The following is a 15,788-nucleotide window of genomic DNA, read 5'->3' as shown; positions in this document are numbered from 1 at the left end:
TTCGAGAAGAGTAAGATTTTTCTTTTTCGTTGCTGGTCATTGAGGGTGGCGAGAGAGAAGGGAGGAGGGAGACTCGGAAGTTGAGCTTGACTTTTCGCTTCCTCCCTTCAACCGACATCTCCCTCTTCTCTGCTCCTTTCTCTTCTCTTTTCTCGTTTCGTATACCCAGTCTAGAGGGTCCGTAGTAGGAGTACCAGAGGTGAGTACTTCTTTGGAAGCGAACTTGGGCGAGGCGAGAGGGACAAAGGAGAGCTCACCGTTTGCTGTTCCTCCTCCTCCTCCCTCTCCTCCCCTCGTCCCGTCTTCCCTAGATCCCAACCAAAGCGAGCGTCGCTCGCGAGCTCGTCTACTCTTCTCTCTTCTCGGATACAGATTCACGGGATCCTGGTGAGTTTATTTCAAAGGGCATCACCAACAAAGACGAACGAGAATCTCGGAACGAGCTGACCTTTTTCGTCCTTCCTTTGCTTCTTTTCTTCTTCGTGGAACCCTTCCCCTTCTTTTTTTTTTCCCTCTCAGCCCATCATGGCCACTCGCTCTCACTCCTCCAACGTCTACCGAACTGTCGTTTCGTCGATAGGGAAGCAGAGCAGCTCTCAACAGCAACGTCCAGGTCCTTCCTCCTCCTCCTCGACCTCGTCTCTCCCTCGTCGGACCTTCACCTCCAGCCCTCCCTGTTCATCTTCACCTCCTCCTTCTCTCATGGACCGCTCGGAATCCTCATCTTCTTCATCTTCCAATCCCCTTCGACCTCCGTCCTTCCAACCACCGCCTTCTCCTCCGTCGTCAGCCTACGGAACGCCTCCCTCCTTCCCTCCTCCTCCCTCCTCGTCTCCCTCCCCGTTCGGAACCTCCCCTTTCTCCTCCCACATCTCAAGAGCACCTCGAAGTCCACCACCTCTTCGTCTCACTCCTCGGAAACTCAAACCTCCACCCACCAAAACCGCCTCCTCCTCCTCCTCACTCCTCTTCGAGGAAGAATCCGACGAATACCTCGACGCCGAACGTCTCCTCCCCGTCGTCGCCACGACTTGGAAAGCAGGTCAAGCTGGAACAGCAGAGGATCTCGCTTCCTGGCAGGACCCTAGGATGCTCCCTTGCTCGACTCTAGCAGCAGCAGTGAGGCAGAAGGACTGGGAGGAAGCTCGTCGACAACTCATCCTCCTTCACGAACGAGGAGCGGGAGCCCTCGAGTCCCATATCTACGTCGGAGCAGCCGTCGAATCCCTCACCTCGACAGAACTGGAAACGGACGCCGAGAGGTTGGAATGGTTCATCCACTGGTACTCGTTGGTCCCACCCTTCGCAGGAGAGGAGAAGGCCTACTGGACGTCCTTGTTCGCTCAGCAAAACACGAGGTTGTGCGAGGTTCTCCTCCAGTTCGAAACCCACCTCGAGCACCTCACCAGGATCGTCGTCCTCTTTGGAGAGAAGCGCTACGGAGCCTTCTTCGCTGAACGATTACTCCCTCACATCGTTCAGTTTGGTCCTCCAGAAAAGGCCATGGACGTCCTCGAAGCCGTCGCCCTCGCCTCGGGATGGTCGACGTCGAATCCGGATCGAAACGCCCTCGCCGCTACGGTCATCGATACCCTCCTCCAGTCCGGTCACTTCCACGAAGCAGTCGCAGCCCTCGCTCGAGTTCGAACAACCTACGCCTCCGTTCAGGAAACCGTCGCAGGAAAGAGGTCGTCGCGTCCTCCCGTCCCGCAACACATCTACGGATCCATCCTCCGACAAATCTACTTCTTCTGGGGAGACAGCCACCCTTACTACCAAGCTCTCACGCAATGGGAGAACGAAGACTACCTCGGCGGGTCCTTCTCGCAACCGAAGCGGACAGAGTCCGTTCCTCCCTCCGTTCGCAAGGAATCACCCAGTCCAGAGGAACTCCCAAAAGCCATTCGAGAACTCTTCCTCCCCAACGCCCGCGTCAACGCCACTACCCTCTCCTTCATCCTTCACACCATCTACCTCCTCCAACCTCCTCGCTACAACCTTCTCGGACTCATCCATCGTCGGGTCAGTGGAATCACTCAAATCTCGACCGTGCCAGGACACGAGACGATCTGGATCCGAGCAGAGATGCTTCGTCTCATTCGAGGAGGAGACCCAGAAGAAGCTCTTCGACTCTACGCGAGTCGATATCTCTGGATTGGACTTCCAACGGGACCGAGATGGGACGAGTGGAGGAAGCTCCAGACGAGCACGCAGGAGGACGTCGGATTGGGAGAGGACGTCGTAGGAAACGCGTTGCCGGGGATCAGGAGGAAGCAGGTTCCCCAACCTGGGATGATCTCGGTTGCTCTCCATGCGATCGCTCATATGGACGGGGGAGAGCAGACGCTGCTGGCGGAGGATTACGTCTCGTTCTTGGAGAACTGTGAGACGAGGGATCCGACGCGTTCGTCTCCGAGCCAGGACCCGTCCCCTCGTTTCGCCTTCCCAGGAATGTCCTCCTTCTCCCCCTCCACTCCCCATCACTCCATCGAATCCCCTCTCACCGTCAATATTCCAGATCCCTCCTTCACCCAACTCGCTTCCACCGAACCCAATTCCCTCGCCGAACTACCCTCTTCCCAACCCGACCTCTCCCTCTCCACCACCACCACCTCGCCATCCGTCCCCATCACCCCCTGGACTGCTCCTCCCACTCCCTTCTACCTCCCACCACCCCTCCTCCCAACCCGTTCAAGCTTCAACGTCTGGATCCGAGCCTTCGCACCGAAGCACCCAGGTCAAGCGATGAGCATCCTCAAGGACATGGTCGATCGCAAGATCCACACCGATTCCTACGATTGGGCCCTCGTCCTCGAAGGATTCCTCAAGAACAACCATCCCGAACTTGCCATCTCTGGACTCCAAACGCTCGAGAAGGAAGGAGGAATCGAGATCGACATGCCTCCTCTCCGGGTCGACAACCGATCCCTCCTCGGACCCATCGAACCTCTCCTCGAAGGGCAAGACGAACACGATCTTCCTCTCGGAACCACTGGAGAACTCACTCGAATCCAACTCGTTCGTCCGAGACTCAAGGTCGTCCCTCCAGCCAACTCGGACGTCTACGTTCGACTCATCAAGGCCGCTCAAAACGTCGGCGAAACCGAGATCTCGAGACTCTTCGAGGAGATGATGGCCAACGCGAAGGTCGTTCTCACGGACTGGAACAAGGAAGAGATGCAGGTCGTCTATCGTCGACGAGGATGGGCTCTTCAGCACGCGGAGTGGGACAGGGGGGCCCAGGGGAAGATCGAGTTCGAGGTTTCGCCTTGGGGAGAACCTGGGAAGGTGTTCAATCCCACAGGGCCGGACGGGAAGTTCCTGCCTCATACGGCTTGGGGAGTGAGTGGGTGGGGTAGGACGTCGATGGATGATGGGGAGCCGATCCAGTCGAGGTTGAAGAAGATCTTGCCTTCGCAGGGGAAGGCGAACTGGGAGAGGAGGATGAGGAGCGAGGTCCAGAAGGAGAAGACGATGGTGGAGCAGTGGAGGAAGGAGAGGGCGGTGATGGAACCGGTGGGGGAGGAGGAACTGAAGGGAATGGAGGAGTCGAAGGTGTTGGGGTTGGCTTAGAGTCGGAGGTCGAGGAAGGGAGGGAGTCGAGAGGTGAGTTTTCGACGCGTCCCGTCTTGTTTTCTTCCTCCTTCGTCTCGGTCGAGCTGACTTCCTTCTTCACCTCGTTCCTTCACAGATCTAACTTCGCATCTCGGTCGTCCTCGTCGTTCATCGCTCGCTTCGGTTCGGTCCTTCGCTCTTCGTCGTCGTCTTCGTCGTTGGAGGAAAGGGAGGTGGAAGGATTTCGGCTCAGTCTAGTCTAGCAGTCCATGTTTTTTTTTTTTAAGTAGAATCAGTATCGTCAGGAACCCTCCTCACCGCTATCGCACGAAAGGGAGATCTGTAGATGAGAGCCCAGCCTGCGACTCGACTTCAACGGCCTTCGAGAGACTCGTTGCGGGAGCAGAGAAAGAAAGAGAGAGGTATCGCATCGGCACCAAAGAAAGAAAAGAAGAAAGGAAATAACAGAAGGGTAACTCGTAGACGAAAGAAAGAAGAAGCTGTAACCGGAAACCAAACCACAAGAAGAAACCAAAACGAAGCAAGACGACTCGAACGCGTCCTTCCCTAACAAGCCATCCCGTACGCCCTGATCTTCTCCGCCAGTGCCTTGGACGACGCCGCGTAGTCGATCGGAGCAGCTCGTTTGATGGAGAATCGAGCTCGGGATTGTTCCTGCATCGCAACCGTTCGCAAGAAAGTCAGCTCGAAGTCCTCGACGAGAAAGGAACAGGGAGAAAGGCGACTGACCTGGAACGTATCCATCTTCCCTGAGCAGTTGAAGTTGAACATCTGTCCCGAGGCTTTGGTGACGAGGGATTTGGCTTCGTCTTGGTCTTCCTCCTGCGAAGGCGAAGGTGCAGAAGAGAGGGTCAGCGAGACGAAACGAAGAAGCGGAGAGAAAGAAGGAGACGGAACGAACCGAAAGTCGCTTCATCTCGTTGGCGTTCACTCCGAGAAGGAGTTCTCCGATGTCGTTGAAACCGGTGAGCCACATCTGACCGGAGTGGTCGAGAACCGAGATGGAGAGGATGTACCTTGAAGGAGACGAGGACGAAGAGAGAGAGAGAACGCGTCAGTTTCGTCAAAGTCTCATCGCTCTTTCTCTCTCGTCACCATCGCCTCCTTCCCTCTCAGCTTCACTTCTCAGCCTCGAAAACAAGAAGCGAAACCCGTAACTCACCTCCAATTCGGCTCATCCCAACTCTTCTGACACTTCTCACACCTCCACTGCCCTCCATCCTCCACGACCTTCTTGTTGCAGCCCTCCGTCGAGCAAGCAGGGTAGCTCATGCTCTCGCTCTTGATGAAGATAGCCGTCGCCTTGAGGGAGAACCAGTCGGTCGTATCGTTCATTCCGATGCCCTCGTCCCTGATCTCTCCGATGGTCTTGAACGTGTCGGCCTTGAAGTTTCCTCCTGCTGATCCTCCGGCGCCGGCTCCGTTCGAGTGAGAGCGGAAGGTTTTGGAGTCGCCTTGGGAGTCGTACCTGTGGGTGGGTGGGCGAGAGGGAAGGGGAGGGAAGGTGATGGATGGGGAGAGGGAGGGAGGGGAAGGAAGAGTGAGGTCAGCTTCGTTGAGACGCGACGAGGAGGAGCTACGAAGGAGAGAGAAACGAACCATCCTCGGAGAGAGTGAGCTTCAGGGATATCGGGGCTGACAGTCATCGAACTCGAGCTGAACATGGAGAGAGTTCGACCTGCGAAAAGACGCGTCGACGGAAAGCGGGAGAGAGTCAGCGACGACGACGACGTGAGTCTGAAGCCTCCATCCTCGACGTATTCAAGTAGCTCATCCTACTCACCTCCGAAATCCCCAACCTTGACTCCCTTGAAAGCGATGACCGGCTGATCCACCGCGCTGTAGTTCTCGGCGGTCTTTCCCCAGAGGGTCAGACGGCACGAGAACTCGGATCGATCGACGATGGTGAGCTCTCGCTTGGTGACCTATTGAGGTTCGAAAAGGTTTCGGGAGGGGAGAAACGAGTCAGTTGGAGTTCGAGAAGGGGTCGCAGCGAGGGAAAGGACAGTGAAGGAAGGGAAGTTGGGAGAGAGAGGTGAACGAACAGGTCTGTTGCTAGTCTTCCCGGTGATGGACGTGACTTCGCTGACGTCCTTGACGATGGCGAGAACATCTGAATGAGCCAGTCAAAGAGGAAACATCAGCGGAAGGTTCTCTCAAGGTCGGAGGAAGAACGACGGAGAGAGGAAGAGGAGAAGAATCGACGCACCACAAGTCTGATCCTTCTCCATCTGATCCAACGCCGACAACTCGATGAAGTTGAACTTGATCTGAGGAACAGCTCCTTCGTCCTCAGCCTGACAAGTACAAAACGCTAGAAGTCAGTTCCGTTCTTCGAGTACGACGAGAAGAGTCCAACTCACGGCCTCGATCTCGGTCTTCCCATCGAACGCGATCTCGTAATCGTTGTTGACGGTAGAGAACTGTTTCTTGGCGATGTTGATTCGAGCCTTGGAGATGAAGTAGACCTGTTCCAAGCACGGAGCTCGTCAGTTCACGTCTCGACTTCGACTTCGAGCTCAAGGAGAAGGGAGGTCGAGCTCGCACGACCAAAGGAGGAGAGATGAAGCAAGCGTACCTTTCCCTCCTGAAGAAGCTCGAAGAAACTCTCGACGGCCTCGTTGAACCCAGTAGCTTTGATCTCTCCCTATCATCACATGAAAACGAGGAGACGAGTCGGTCAGCTCGGGGAAGGGGTGAGGCTGAGCTCTCGAAAAGAAGGACAAAGGAAAGCTCACAGTCTCGTCCATCAAAGTAACACTGAACAGCTTCCCCTCTCCACGAGCGTTGGACCAGACCTTGACGTCTGACTTTTGAGTGACTCGAGCTTTAATGGTCCACCTTGAATGAAAAATGGGACGAGAAGGACGTGGTGAGCTTCGACCTTTTGAGCTCCTTCGCGTCCTTCCTCCGCTGCTCTCCCTCCCTTCCTCTCCACCAAACCACGACTCAACTTCGCAAAAAGCAAAGCCAAAAGACTCACTTGTTCTGATAAGGACTCAGTCCCTCAATAGGGTAAAGAGGCCCATGATCTCCTCCTCGAGCTGACCCTCCTCCTCCACCGCGTCCCCCTCTCGCTCCCGACGTGCTACTCGCTCCCCCTCGAGCAGCAGCGGCTCCACCGGTGAATCCTCCTCGAGCAGCAGGAGCTGGTTTGGCAGCGGCGGCGGCGGGTGCTGAAGCGGCTGAGGTAGTAGGAGCTTGAGCTTGAGCGTTGTTGGGGTTGATGGCGTGGTCGATGTTCTTTGGTTCTCCGATCTTTTCTCCTCCTTGGGCGACTCCTTCGACGTCGAGAACGATGAGGAGACTGGCGGGAGGAAAAACAATAGGGTGGGAAGCGAGTGAATGAGTGAGTGAGCGGGACGTAGAGAAGAAGAGGAGGAAAGAAGGGAGGGAGGGAGCAGCTCACCGTCTTTGCTGGACGTTGTTGAGAGCAAAGCCTGTGATCTTGATGACCGAGTTTCGATCGATAACACCCGAGTCGACATGCTCGTTCAACTGAGTAGCCAGCATGGACTGCATGAAGTGGTCTCCATCCGAGAGGATCAACCTGGACGAAGCGAGGAGGGGAAGGAGAGGAAGGAAGGAGGGAAGGAGAGGTGGCGAAAACCAAAGGGTCAGCTTTTCCTCTTCCTCTCCTCTCTCTATACATCTTCAAGACCACAAGGCACTCTCAAGAGAGCGGAAGAGGAGCAGAGCACCCACCGATATCTATCCGGTGATCCAGCGGCACCGTTAGCAGGGACCTTCTTCACGCTCAGGACTTGAAGGACAGGTTGGATCGCCTCGGGAGTGATGGGAGGTTCACCGGAGAAGTAGAGCGTTTGAGTGGCGTTGGGGGTTAGACTCATCGTAGAGAGAGCAAGAGGGGAAGGGGGGGAAAGGTGAGAAAAGAGAAGGGGGGGAAGGAGGTCGAAAGTGGAAGGTGGGAGGGAAGAAGAGACCGAATCGTCAAATGAGTCCTCGTCGCGTCGAAGGGGCGCGTTTTCCTTCCTTTCTTTTTTGTTCAACTTCGAAGTTTGCTTCAGGTTCTAGAAGGACGTAATGAGAGAGAGAGAGAGAGACATCACGAGGCGAAGAAACATGAGAGCATATCGAAAAATACATGAGGAGCAAAGCGGAAAGATCGACGGAACGCGTCGTCGTCGTTAACGACCAGCCTCCCACTCTCTCAGCCATCTTATCAGCCCAACAATTCAATACGCATTCGATTAAAATTCCGACACTACGAGCCTATGCACTCGAGCGAGAGAAAAAAACGCGACTACAGCGAAACCCAGTACCTTCTTGTCCGAACGAGAGGTTCCTTTCCCAGCTGAAGAGGGAAACAAGGTCCTCCACACGGGTGCTAAGCTGGATTCAAACTTCCTAAACATGGTCCATGGTCTATGAGGTCTCTGAAAAGGAGTGAGAGGGCACGAAAAAGAAAACGAACCTAACCAGCTCGACGCGTCTCCGTCGTAACCGGCCACCTTTCGAAGACGCTCGTTTCAGCAACGTGAGCTTGAAGAGAGCATACAGACCTTCTCATGGGAATATGGACTTCTAGAAATCATCTGGGACAGGGAACGAGTGAAAATCTGACCTGTGAAAGTCAGGCGAGGGAAGGAAAACAGACGACACCTCGGGGACGCGAGACACGACGCCGAGGGCGGGACAGAAGTTTTTTCTCCTTCTCCCAGCTCAGGCAGACGTTCGCGAAGCAACCGTAGATACTGAAGACTAAGATGCCCTCGCGGAATACGAAGGCAAAGCTCGTCTGAACCAGCCTCTTGCCCTGTCAAGGCTGAGACGGAACGGACGGACGGTCAGAATCCTTTGTTTATTCCCCTCCTTCGCTCTTCTCCTTTTCGAGAAAGCTAAAAGAAGGAAAGCGGAAGTTTTTCGCGTCGATGTAGATATCGGAAGCGATGAACTCGACGATGAAGAAAACTTTTCCTGTGTTGTTCGAGAGCGGAAGCCGGAGAATGCGTCAGCTTCGAGCCCTCAGCATCGCCGACCAAACTTCGAACCTTCCTTCCTTTCTCACCTCTCAACGACCAGCATCCCTTTCCCTCCCTCCCTCCCTCCCTCCCTCGCTTCGGTCTCGTTGGCCTCTTCTCCTCCCTCTCTCCCGTATACACAAACGTCACCCCCTAGAAGCGAAAGGCATCGCCTTCTTTCCTCGCTTAGGGCCCTCCTCCTCCTCTAGCCTTCCCTCCACTCTCCTCCTCTTCCCGCCCTCCTCTCCTCCCTCCCTCTCGCGATGCCTCCTCGTTACAAGCCCTCCAAGACGGCTGCTGCTTTCGAGAAGTTCAAGAATGCTGTGAACCCTGAGAAGATGTTCAAGCGAGCTCGTTCGGCTCCTCAACCTCGGTCGATCTACGTCAACACCCTCCTCCCAGAGACCATGCTCGACAAGAAGGGAAAGGTGCCCAAGGTCAACCTCTACGCTACCAACCAGTCCATCACGTCCAAATATACAGTCGTCACCTTCGTACCCAGGAACTTGTTCGAACAGGTGAGTTCCAATTCTCTTTGTTTGGGAGTGTAGCAGGAAGGGAGCAAGAGAGGGGAGGGAGGAAAGGAGGAGGAGGAGACAATCGAAGAGAGGAGCTCGTTTCTTTTCTTCTTCCCTTCTCTTTCCTCCTGGTCTTCCTGGAGTAAAGTCACGATCATCGTACTAGAACCGGTAGAGCTCTGGATGGTATAGCACTCGTCTCCGTCGCGTCCATAGGAGAGAAGCGGAGGAGGGAGGAGAGAACGCGAGGGAGAAGCTTAGCTCATCCTCAGGCGCCCGCGTCCCTCTCGAGTTCCGTAAGCCGTCGTAGAGCAGCTTTTCATCTTGCATCCATGTATGCGAGATAGAGCTCTTCGCCATCTGCTCAGAATCTCCTCTATGCTTCCCTTATCACTTCCTTTCTCTTTCTCTCTCGAGCTCGCCAAGACTGACGTCCTCCTCCCTCCTCTTGCTTCCTTCCCCTCCCTCTCTCTCAGTTCCGTCGAATCGCCAACATCTTCTTCCTCGGTATCGCCATCCTCCAGTTCTTCCCCAAGTTCTCTACCATCTCCCCAGGACTCGTCATTCTCCCTCTCCTCGCCGTCCTCGCCATCACCGGAGGAAAGGACGGCTACGAGGACATCAAGCGACATCAGTCCGATAAACGCGTCAACCACTCGGTCTCTCACATTCTCGCAGGAGGAAACTACCAGAACCACAACGCTATGGCTCCCAAGGCCAAGACCTTCGTCAAGGGAGTCTCCCTTCCTCAGAGCAAGGCGAAAAGGGAGGCGAGGAGGAAGGAGGAAGCTGGGTGGGGACAGATCGTCCAGGACGAGAACACCGTCGAACCGGATCAGGACGGACTCAGGAGGACCGATACGCTTCCAGGGGAGGATCTCTCCGGGATCAGGACGAGGGAGAGCGAACTCGCTGCTGGACCGATCCCCGATACGGCTTCAAAGGACAAGGAGGCTGGAGAGAACGAGGCTGCTGGAGAGTTGGGCTGGAGGAGGACGATGTGGGAGGATGTCAAGGTTGGAGACTTCATCAAGATCTACAACAACGAGGGATTCCCAGCCGGTGAGTAGCTCAAAGTCTCCTTTTTTCTTTCGTTCAGTTGAGGCAGGCTCAGGCCGCCGCCGCTCGAGCTCGACTCGAGGTCGCTGAACTCTCCGGTCCTCTTATCTCCTCTTTCTTCCTTCTTTCCCCTCCTTCCTCTTCTCCCTCTAGACGTCGTCATCTGCTCTACCTCCGAGGAAGAGGACGTAGCCTACATCGAGACCAAGAACCTCGACGGAGAGACGAACCTCAAGTCTCGACACGCCGTCCCCGAACTCGCTCACCTTCGATCCGCCGTCTCCTGCTCAACCGCCCGATTCCGAATCGATTGCGAAGCCGCCGAGGTCAACATGTTCAGGCTCAACGCCGCCGTCGTCGTCGAGGGAGAAGCTCCCGAAGGAGGAGCCGGAGAACTTCACCGACACCCCATCAACCTCGAGACGACTCTCCTCCGAGGTTGCGTCCTTCGAAACACCGCCTGGGTCATCGGAATCGTCATCTTCACTGGAGCCGATAGCAAGATCATCATGAACTCTGGAGGAACTCCCAGTAAGAGGAGTAAGGTCGAAAGGCAAATGAACCCTCAAGTGTGAGTCTTTCCAGTTTGTTTCTCCCTCCCTCTCTCTTCCTCAACTGACGCGTCTATTCTCTCGTCCTCTGCCTCAGCCTCTTCTCCCTCATGCTTCTCGGAGTCGCCGCCATGGTCTGCGCGATCGTCGACTACTTCAACGAGGTTACCTGGTACCGTCAAAACGCCTACTGGACTCTCTACAACGACGCGCCGGACGACAACCCTTCGTTCAACGGACTCGTCACCTTCTTCAACTCCCTCATCACCTTCCAAAACATCGTCCCCATCTCGCTCTACATCTCCATCGAGTTTGTTCGAACCGCTCAGGCTCTCTTCATCTACTGGGACGACGAGATCTGGCACAGGCAGTCGGATACGAGAACGTTGGCGAGGAGTTGGAACTTGTCGGACGAGTGAGTTCGACGGCCTCTCCTTTCCCTTCGAGCGACGAACGCTGACCTCTTCATCTTTCCACTCTTCAGCCTCGGACAGATTGAGTACATCTTCAGTGACAAGACCGGAACTCTTACTCAGAACGCCATGGTCTTCCAGCAGTGCTCCATCGCCGGACAGGTGAGCTTCCCTTCTCTGTTCTCGTCTTTCTTTTCCGTCGACTGACCTTCCTTTCTTCTTCTCCTTCCTTCCCCAGGTCTACAAGGGAGATGGAAAGATCCCCGAAGGCATCATCGTCGATTCGACTCCCAACGGCGACACCAAGGAGAGCAACGACGGAACCGCTGTCGACATCGAGCAGTCTCCTTCCTCCTCGGATCGTCCTCTCAAGAAGATCACCACTCCTCACCCCGACGACGAATCCAAGACGACCGACGAGACCAACACCGACGCCAAGGCCAAAGTCAAGCTTCCCAAGGAGGTCCTCGCTCCCTTCCACGACGAGCATCTCTCCTCGGATCTTCGAAACCAGGACTCGGAACAGTCGACCAACATCAACGCCTTCTTTGCTACCCTCGCCCTCTGCCATACCGCTCTCGCTTCCGAGGACGCCAACGGAGTCATCGAGTACATGGCTCAATCTCCCGATGAGTCTGCTCTGTGAGTTCTTCGTCCCCTTCCCGCTCGCTCTCGTTCTCCACGCGTCTCGAACGTTTCGCTGACCTCCTCCCTTTCGCCCCGTTTCGTCTTCTCCTGTACTCAGGGTTCAAGCCGCCGCCGACGTTGGATTCGTCTTCCGAGGTCGAGATCGAAACATCCTCCGACTTCAAACTCCCTTTAGCGACGAGATCGACGAGTACGAGCTCCTCAACGTCCTCGAGTTCTCGTCGGCCAGGAAGAGGATGTCGGTCGTTCTCAGGAAGATGGACGACGACAACAAGATCTTCCTCCTCGTCAAGGGAGCCGACAACGTCATCTTCGAGCGACTCGCACCCGGAAAGGAGGAGCTGAAGCAGAAGACCAACCAGGATCTCGAGAACTTCGCCAACGAGGGACTTCGAACGCTCTGCCTCGGATACAGGATCGTTCCCGAGCAGGAGTACGCCGAATGGTCGGCGGCTTTCCACGAGGCTACAGTTTCGCTCGACGGTCGAGAGGAGAAGATGGGAGCCGTCTCAGCCAAGATCGAACACTCGCTCCTCCTTCTCGGAGCCACCGCCATCGAGGACAAACTCCAGGACGGAGTCCCAGAAGCCATCGCCGATCTCAAACGAGCTGGAATCAAGGTCTGGGTCGCTACCGGAGACAAGCTCGAGACCGCCATCGCCATCGGGTACAGCACCAACCTTCTCTCGAGGGATTCGAACCTCATCATCGTCCGAGGAGGAGCCTACGGAACCCCCAACTCGGCTTACGACCAGATGCGATCCGCCATTGAGCAGTTCTTCGGTCCAGAGATCGTCGAGGACGTCAACTTCCACCCTCCTGCCCTCGAACGAACCGAGCCTCGACCGTCCAGCCAGCGTCGTCGATCCTCCCACCAGCTTCGAAGGACCGCCACTGGAGTCTCGTCGTTGGTCGGAGCTGGAAACGGAGATCGACCTGGAGGATTCTCGCTCGTCATTGAGGGTGCTGCTCTTACTCATGTGAGTTTTTGTCGAGTTCCGTCGAAGAATTGACGCGTCCGTCTCTCTTCTCGAGCTGACCTCCTTTCTTCGTCGTAGGCTTTCGAGGAAGACTGGACCGAGGATCTCCTCCTTCAACTCTCGACTCGATGCAACACCGTCATCTGCTGCCGAGTCTCGCCTCTTCAGAAGGCTCAGGTCGTTCACCTCATCAAGGACAACCTTCGAGTCATGACTCTCGCCATCGGAGACGGAGCCAACGACGTGTCGATGATTCAGGCTGCTGATGTGTGAGTTCAGCTTCCTTTCTCCGTTCTTGTCGATCTATCAACTGACCCTTGCCTTTTGATCTCACAGCGGAGTCGGAATCTCGGGAGAGGAGGGACTGCAGGCCGTCAACTCTTCGGATTATGCGATCGCTCAGGTGAGCTCTCCTTCCCTCTTTCGTTCTATCTCTGCTTATCTGACCTACATTCCCATATTGCAGTTCCGATTCCTCACTCGTCTGCTCTTCGTCCACGGTCACTGGTCCTACGTCCGAAACTCAAACATGTTCGTCGCATTTCTTTCTCACTCTCTCTCCTCTCCTTCTTCTCGACTGACCTCTTCCTTCTGTTCCTTTTTCCTCGTCAGGATTCTCAACTTCTTCTACAAGAACATTATCGGAGTCGGAGTGCTCTTCTTCTTCCAGATCTACTGTGCTTGGAGTTCGACCTACGTCTTCGAATACGTCTACCTCCTCCTCTGGAACGTCGTCTGGTCCCTCGCTCCCGTTATCGCTATGTGAGCCTCCTCGTCTGCTATTTTCGTTCCCTTTGGCAGTCGACTGACTCGAATTATCTTCCTTCGTCGCTTTTCAGGGGAGTCTTCGACCGAGATCTCGACCACGACATCCTGATGGAACTTCCCGAGCTCTACCGCTACGGGCGAGCTGGAATTTACTTTGGAATGATGAAATACTTCGAGTTCATCTCGGAGGGAGTCGTTCAGGTCAGTTCCGCTCCTCTTTGTCTCCGAACTCAACGACGACGAGAACTGACGCGTCTCCTTTCCTTTCCTCAGTCCGCCGTCATCTTCTTCTTCTGCAACCAAGCCTACATGTCTACCACCGCTCGGTCTGATGGTTACGACATTTTCATGTACGAGTTCTCGACGGTGAGTTCTTTCGTCTTCTCGTATCGCTGTCGCAACGCAGAGAGCTGACCTTCTTCTGCTTTCTCTCCTCGAACAGACGATGGTCATGGGAGCGATCTTGGTGTAAGCCGACCCTTGCCCTCTCCTCCTCTTCAATGATTCGAACTCATCGCTTTTGCCTCTCTTCGATCTATCTAGCTGCAACTCCTTCCACGCCATCACCACTCACGCCTGGACGGGATGGGTCTGGTTCGCCATCTTGATCGGTCCCGTTCTCGGATTCCTCTTCACCCTCGTCTACTCGGCTCTTCCCCCGAACCTGTTGGTTACGAACATCTAGTGAGTGCTCGTTCTCCTATCTGCCTAGTCGAATTCAAGGGCTGACCGTCGCCGTTCGCCTCGTTCTTCAGCGGAAACTACGACTTCCTCTTCACCTCCCCTCTCTTTTGGTTCTGCATCATCTTCGTCACCATCATCTCCCTCCTCCCTCGATACTTCCTCATGGGCTACCAGAGTATCTACGCTCCTACAGATATCGACGTGATGAAGGTCATCAGGTTCGTTCTCTCCTTGCCTTTGATTCCTCTTGTCCTTCTTCGAACTGACTCTTCCTTTTTCTTCCTTCGTAGGAAATCCGATCCCAATCTCGACATCCGAAACCATCCCGCTCTCGGACGAAACTGGCAGGATGCGAATGAAATCGGAGCGGTGCCTCTGCAGGACGAACCGAGGCCCTCTTACCAAAAACCTCGGAAGTCCTTCCAGGCGGATCGCTTCGACGAGGCCGAGCCAAGATCGTCGATGACCTCGATGCGACCTCTGGGACGAGTTGGAACAGGGTTGGGGTCGGAGATCGACATGTCGACGGGAGCTCGAACGCCTGGTGAGTCTTTCTTTCCTCTTCTCTCCTCCCGCTCTTTTATCTTCTACCTCTCGTTGTTCTCTCCCCGCTGACCCGTCTCCCGCCTTTCTCTCATATGTCCAGCTGGTGCTCGATCCGGATTTGACTTTGCTGCCGAGGAAGGAGGAGGAGTCGCAGGAATCAGCCGACAACAATCTCGTCTCAGCAACCTCAGCCGTCCTCAAACGCGGCAGCAGCAGCTTCGAGCCGAAGGAGGTCAGCCTCAAGGCCGTCGTCGCAGTGGAACCCTCAACTCGTTACGTTCGAGAGCAGGATCCGTCTTCACGAGCAAGAAGCACCGAAATTCGGAAAATCACACTCCCATCCCTCCGTCGTCGGACGACCGTCATTAGACTTTGCTCGTTTCTTTCTCTCCTCTCCTTTCATTCTCCCAGCTTCTTACATGCGAGATCTACTACTGGTGTATTTTGGTTTTCTCTACTCTCTCTCGGCTTTCGCTCGTCAATGTCTTAGCTCGTTCTCTTCTCCTTTCCAATCTGCTTTGCCCTTTCGTCGAGTCGCGTCTCCTCCTCTTCTCCCTTAAAATCATTGCTCGCTCTATATCCCCGTTCTCGTTTCTTCGTTCCGTTCCGTTATTACCTAGTTATCTCTCTCTCTGTTCTTCTTTGCTTGTGCCAGCGAGCTCACGATGATTCATGACTCTCTCCATGCGAATCTCCAGTTCGAAAAGAGGAAGAAGATATCGAGACCGTGTCGAAGCTCGGAGGTTTGGCGGTTGACGCTCGCCTGTAAATCCTCGTCCGGTTCGTGCAGATGAGGCGCAGCAAACTCTACAGCTGGACTCGGAAGGAGGAGAACGGCTTGAGTGACAGCTGATCAAAAGGCGTTGGAGAGAAAAGTTGAACCGAGGAGTGAGACGCGTCGAGAAGATCTCCGTCCCGGGTCGCGTCTCTAATCGAGGAGATCAGAACGAGGAAATAAGCGTCTATACAAGCGATGGGTGAGCATGCATTGATAAAAAGAGCCGGCCGCTTCGAGAACGCTGCTACGGGGGGCACAGAGCAATCAAAAGAGTCAGTCAGCTCT

The 15,788-nt window shown here is 55.1% G+C and overlaps 3 protein-coding genes across 3 annotated transcripts; 2 read left to right on the top strand and 1 right to left on the bottom strand.

Moving 5' to 3' along the window:
- Nucleotides 1-116: 116 nt before the first annotated feature.
- BDY24DRAFT_50653 (uncharacterized protein) lies at nt 117-3,725 on the top strand. Its single transcript, XM_076644956.1, has 3 exons — nt 117-3,355; nt 3,492-3,606; nt 3,692-3,725. The coding sequence occupies exons 1-2, from the start codon at nt 526-528 to the stop codon at nt 3,506-3,508; spliced, it is 2,847 nt and encodes a 948-aa protein (XP_076496913.1). The 5' UTR covers nt 117-525; the 3' UTR covers nt 3,509-3,606; nt 3,692-3,725.
- A 397-nt stretch (nt 3,726-4,122) lies between these two features.
- On the bottom strand, nt 4,123-7,427 carry BDY24DRAFT_414880 (uncharacterized protein; the record flags this gene model as incomplete). Its single annotated transcript, XM_076643375.1, has 14 exons — nt 4,123-4,230; nt 4,306-4,398; nt 4,478-4,592; nt 4,739-5,044; nt 5,176-5,254; nt 5,360-5,501; nt 5,622-5,689; nt 5,786-5,873; nt 5,940-6,044; nt 6,155-6,223; nt 6,315-6,417; nt 6,560-6,883; nt 6,986-7,126; nt 7,282-7,427. The coding sequence occupies 14 exons, from the start codon at nt 7,425-7,427 to the stop codon at nt 4,123-4,125; spliced, it is 1,887 nt and encodes a 628-aa protein (XP_076496912.1).
- Nucleotides 7,428-8,618: 1,191 nt separating this feature from the next.
- BDY24DRAFT_388010 (uncharacterized protein) lies at nt 8,619-15,416 on the top strand. The gene is made up of 18 exons (XM_076640295.1): nt 8,619-9,076; nt 9,553-10,138; nt 10,289-10,706; nt 10,784-11,101; nt 11,171-11,261; nt 11,338-11,741; nt 11,845-12,727; nt 12,806-12,996; nt 13,064-13,130; nt 13,194-13,258; nt 13,340-13,489; nt 13,567-13,696; nt 13,769-13,861; nt 13,938-13,963; nt 14,039-14,179; nt 14,251-14,397; nt 14,470-14,723; nt 14,826-15,416. Exons 1-18 carry the CDS (start codon nt 8,822-8,824, stop codon nt 15,092-15,094), a joined length of 4,488 nt encoding a protein of 1,495 aa, XP_076496911.1. The 5' UTR covers nt 8,619-8,821; the 3' UTR covers nt 15,095-15,416.
- Nucleotides 15,417-15,788: the final 372 nt, after the last annotated feature.

This window comes from Mrakia frigida (assembly GCF_051309035.1).
Source record: "Mrakia frigida strain ATCC 22029 unplaced genomic scaffold BDY24scaffold_14, whole genome shotgun sequence".
Lineage (NCBI taxonomy): Eukaryota > Fungi > Basidiomycota > Tremellomycetes > Cystofilobasidiales > Mrakiaceae > Mrakia > Mrakia frigida.
This window is presented reverse-complemented; position numbering and strand designations above follow the sequence as displayed.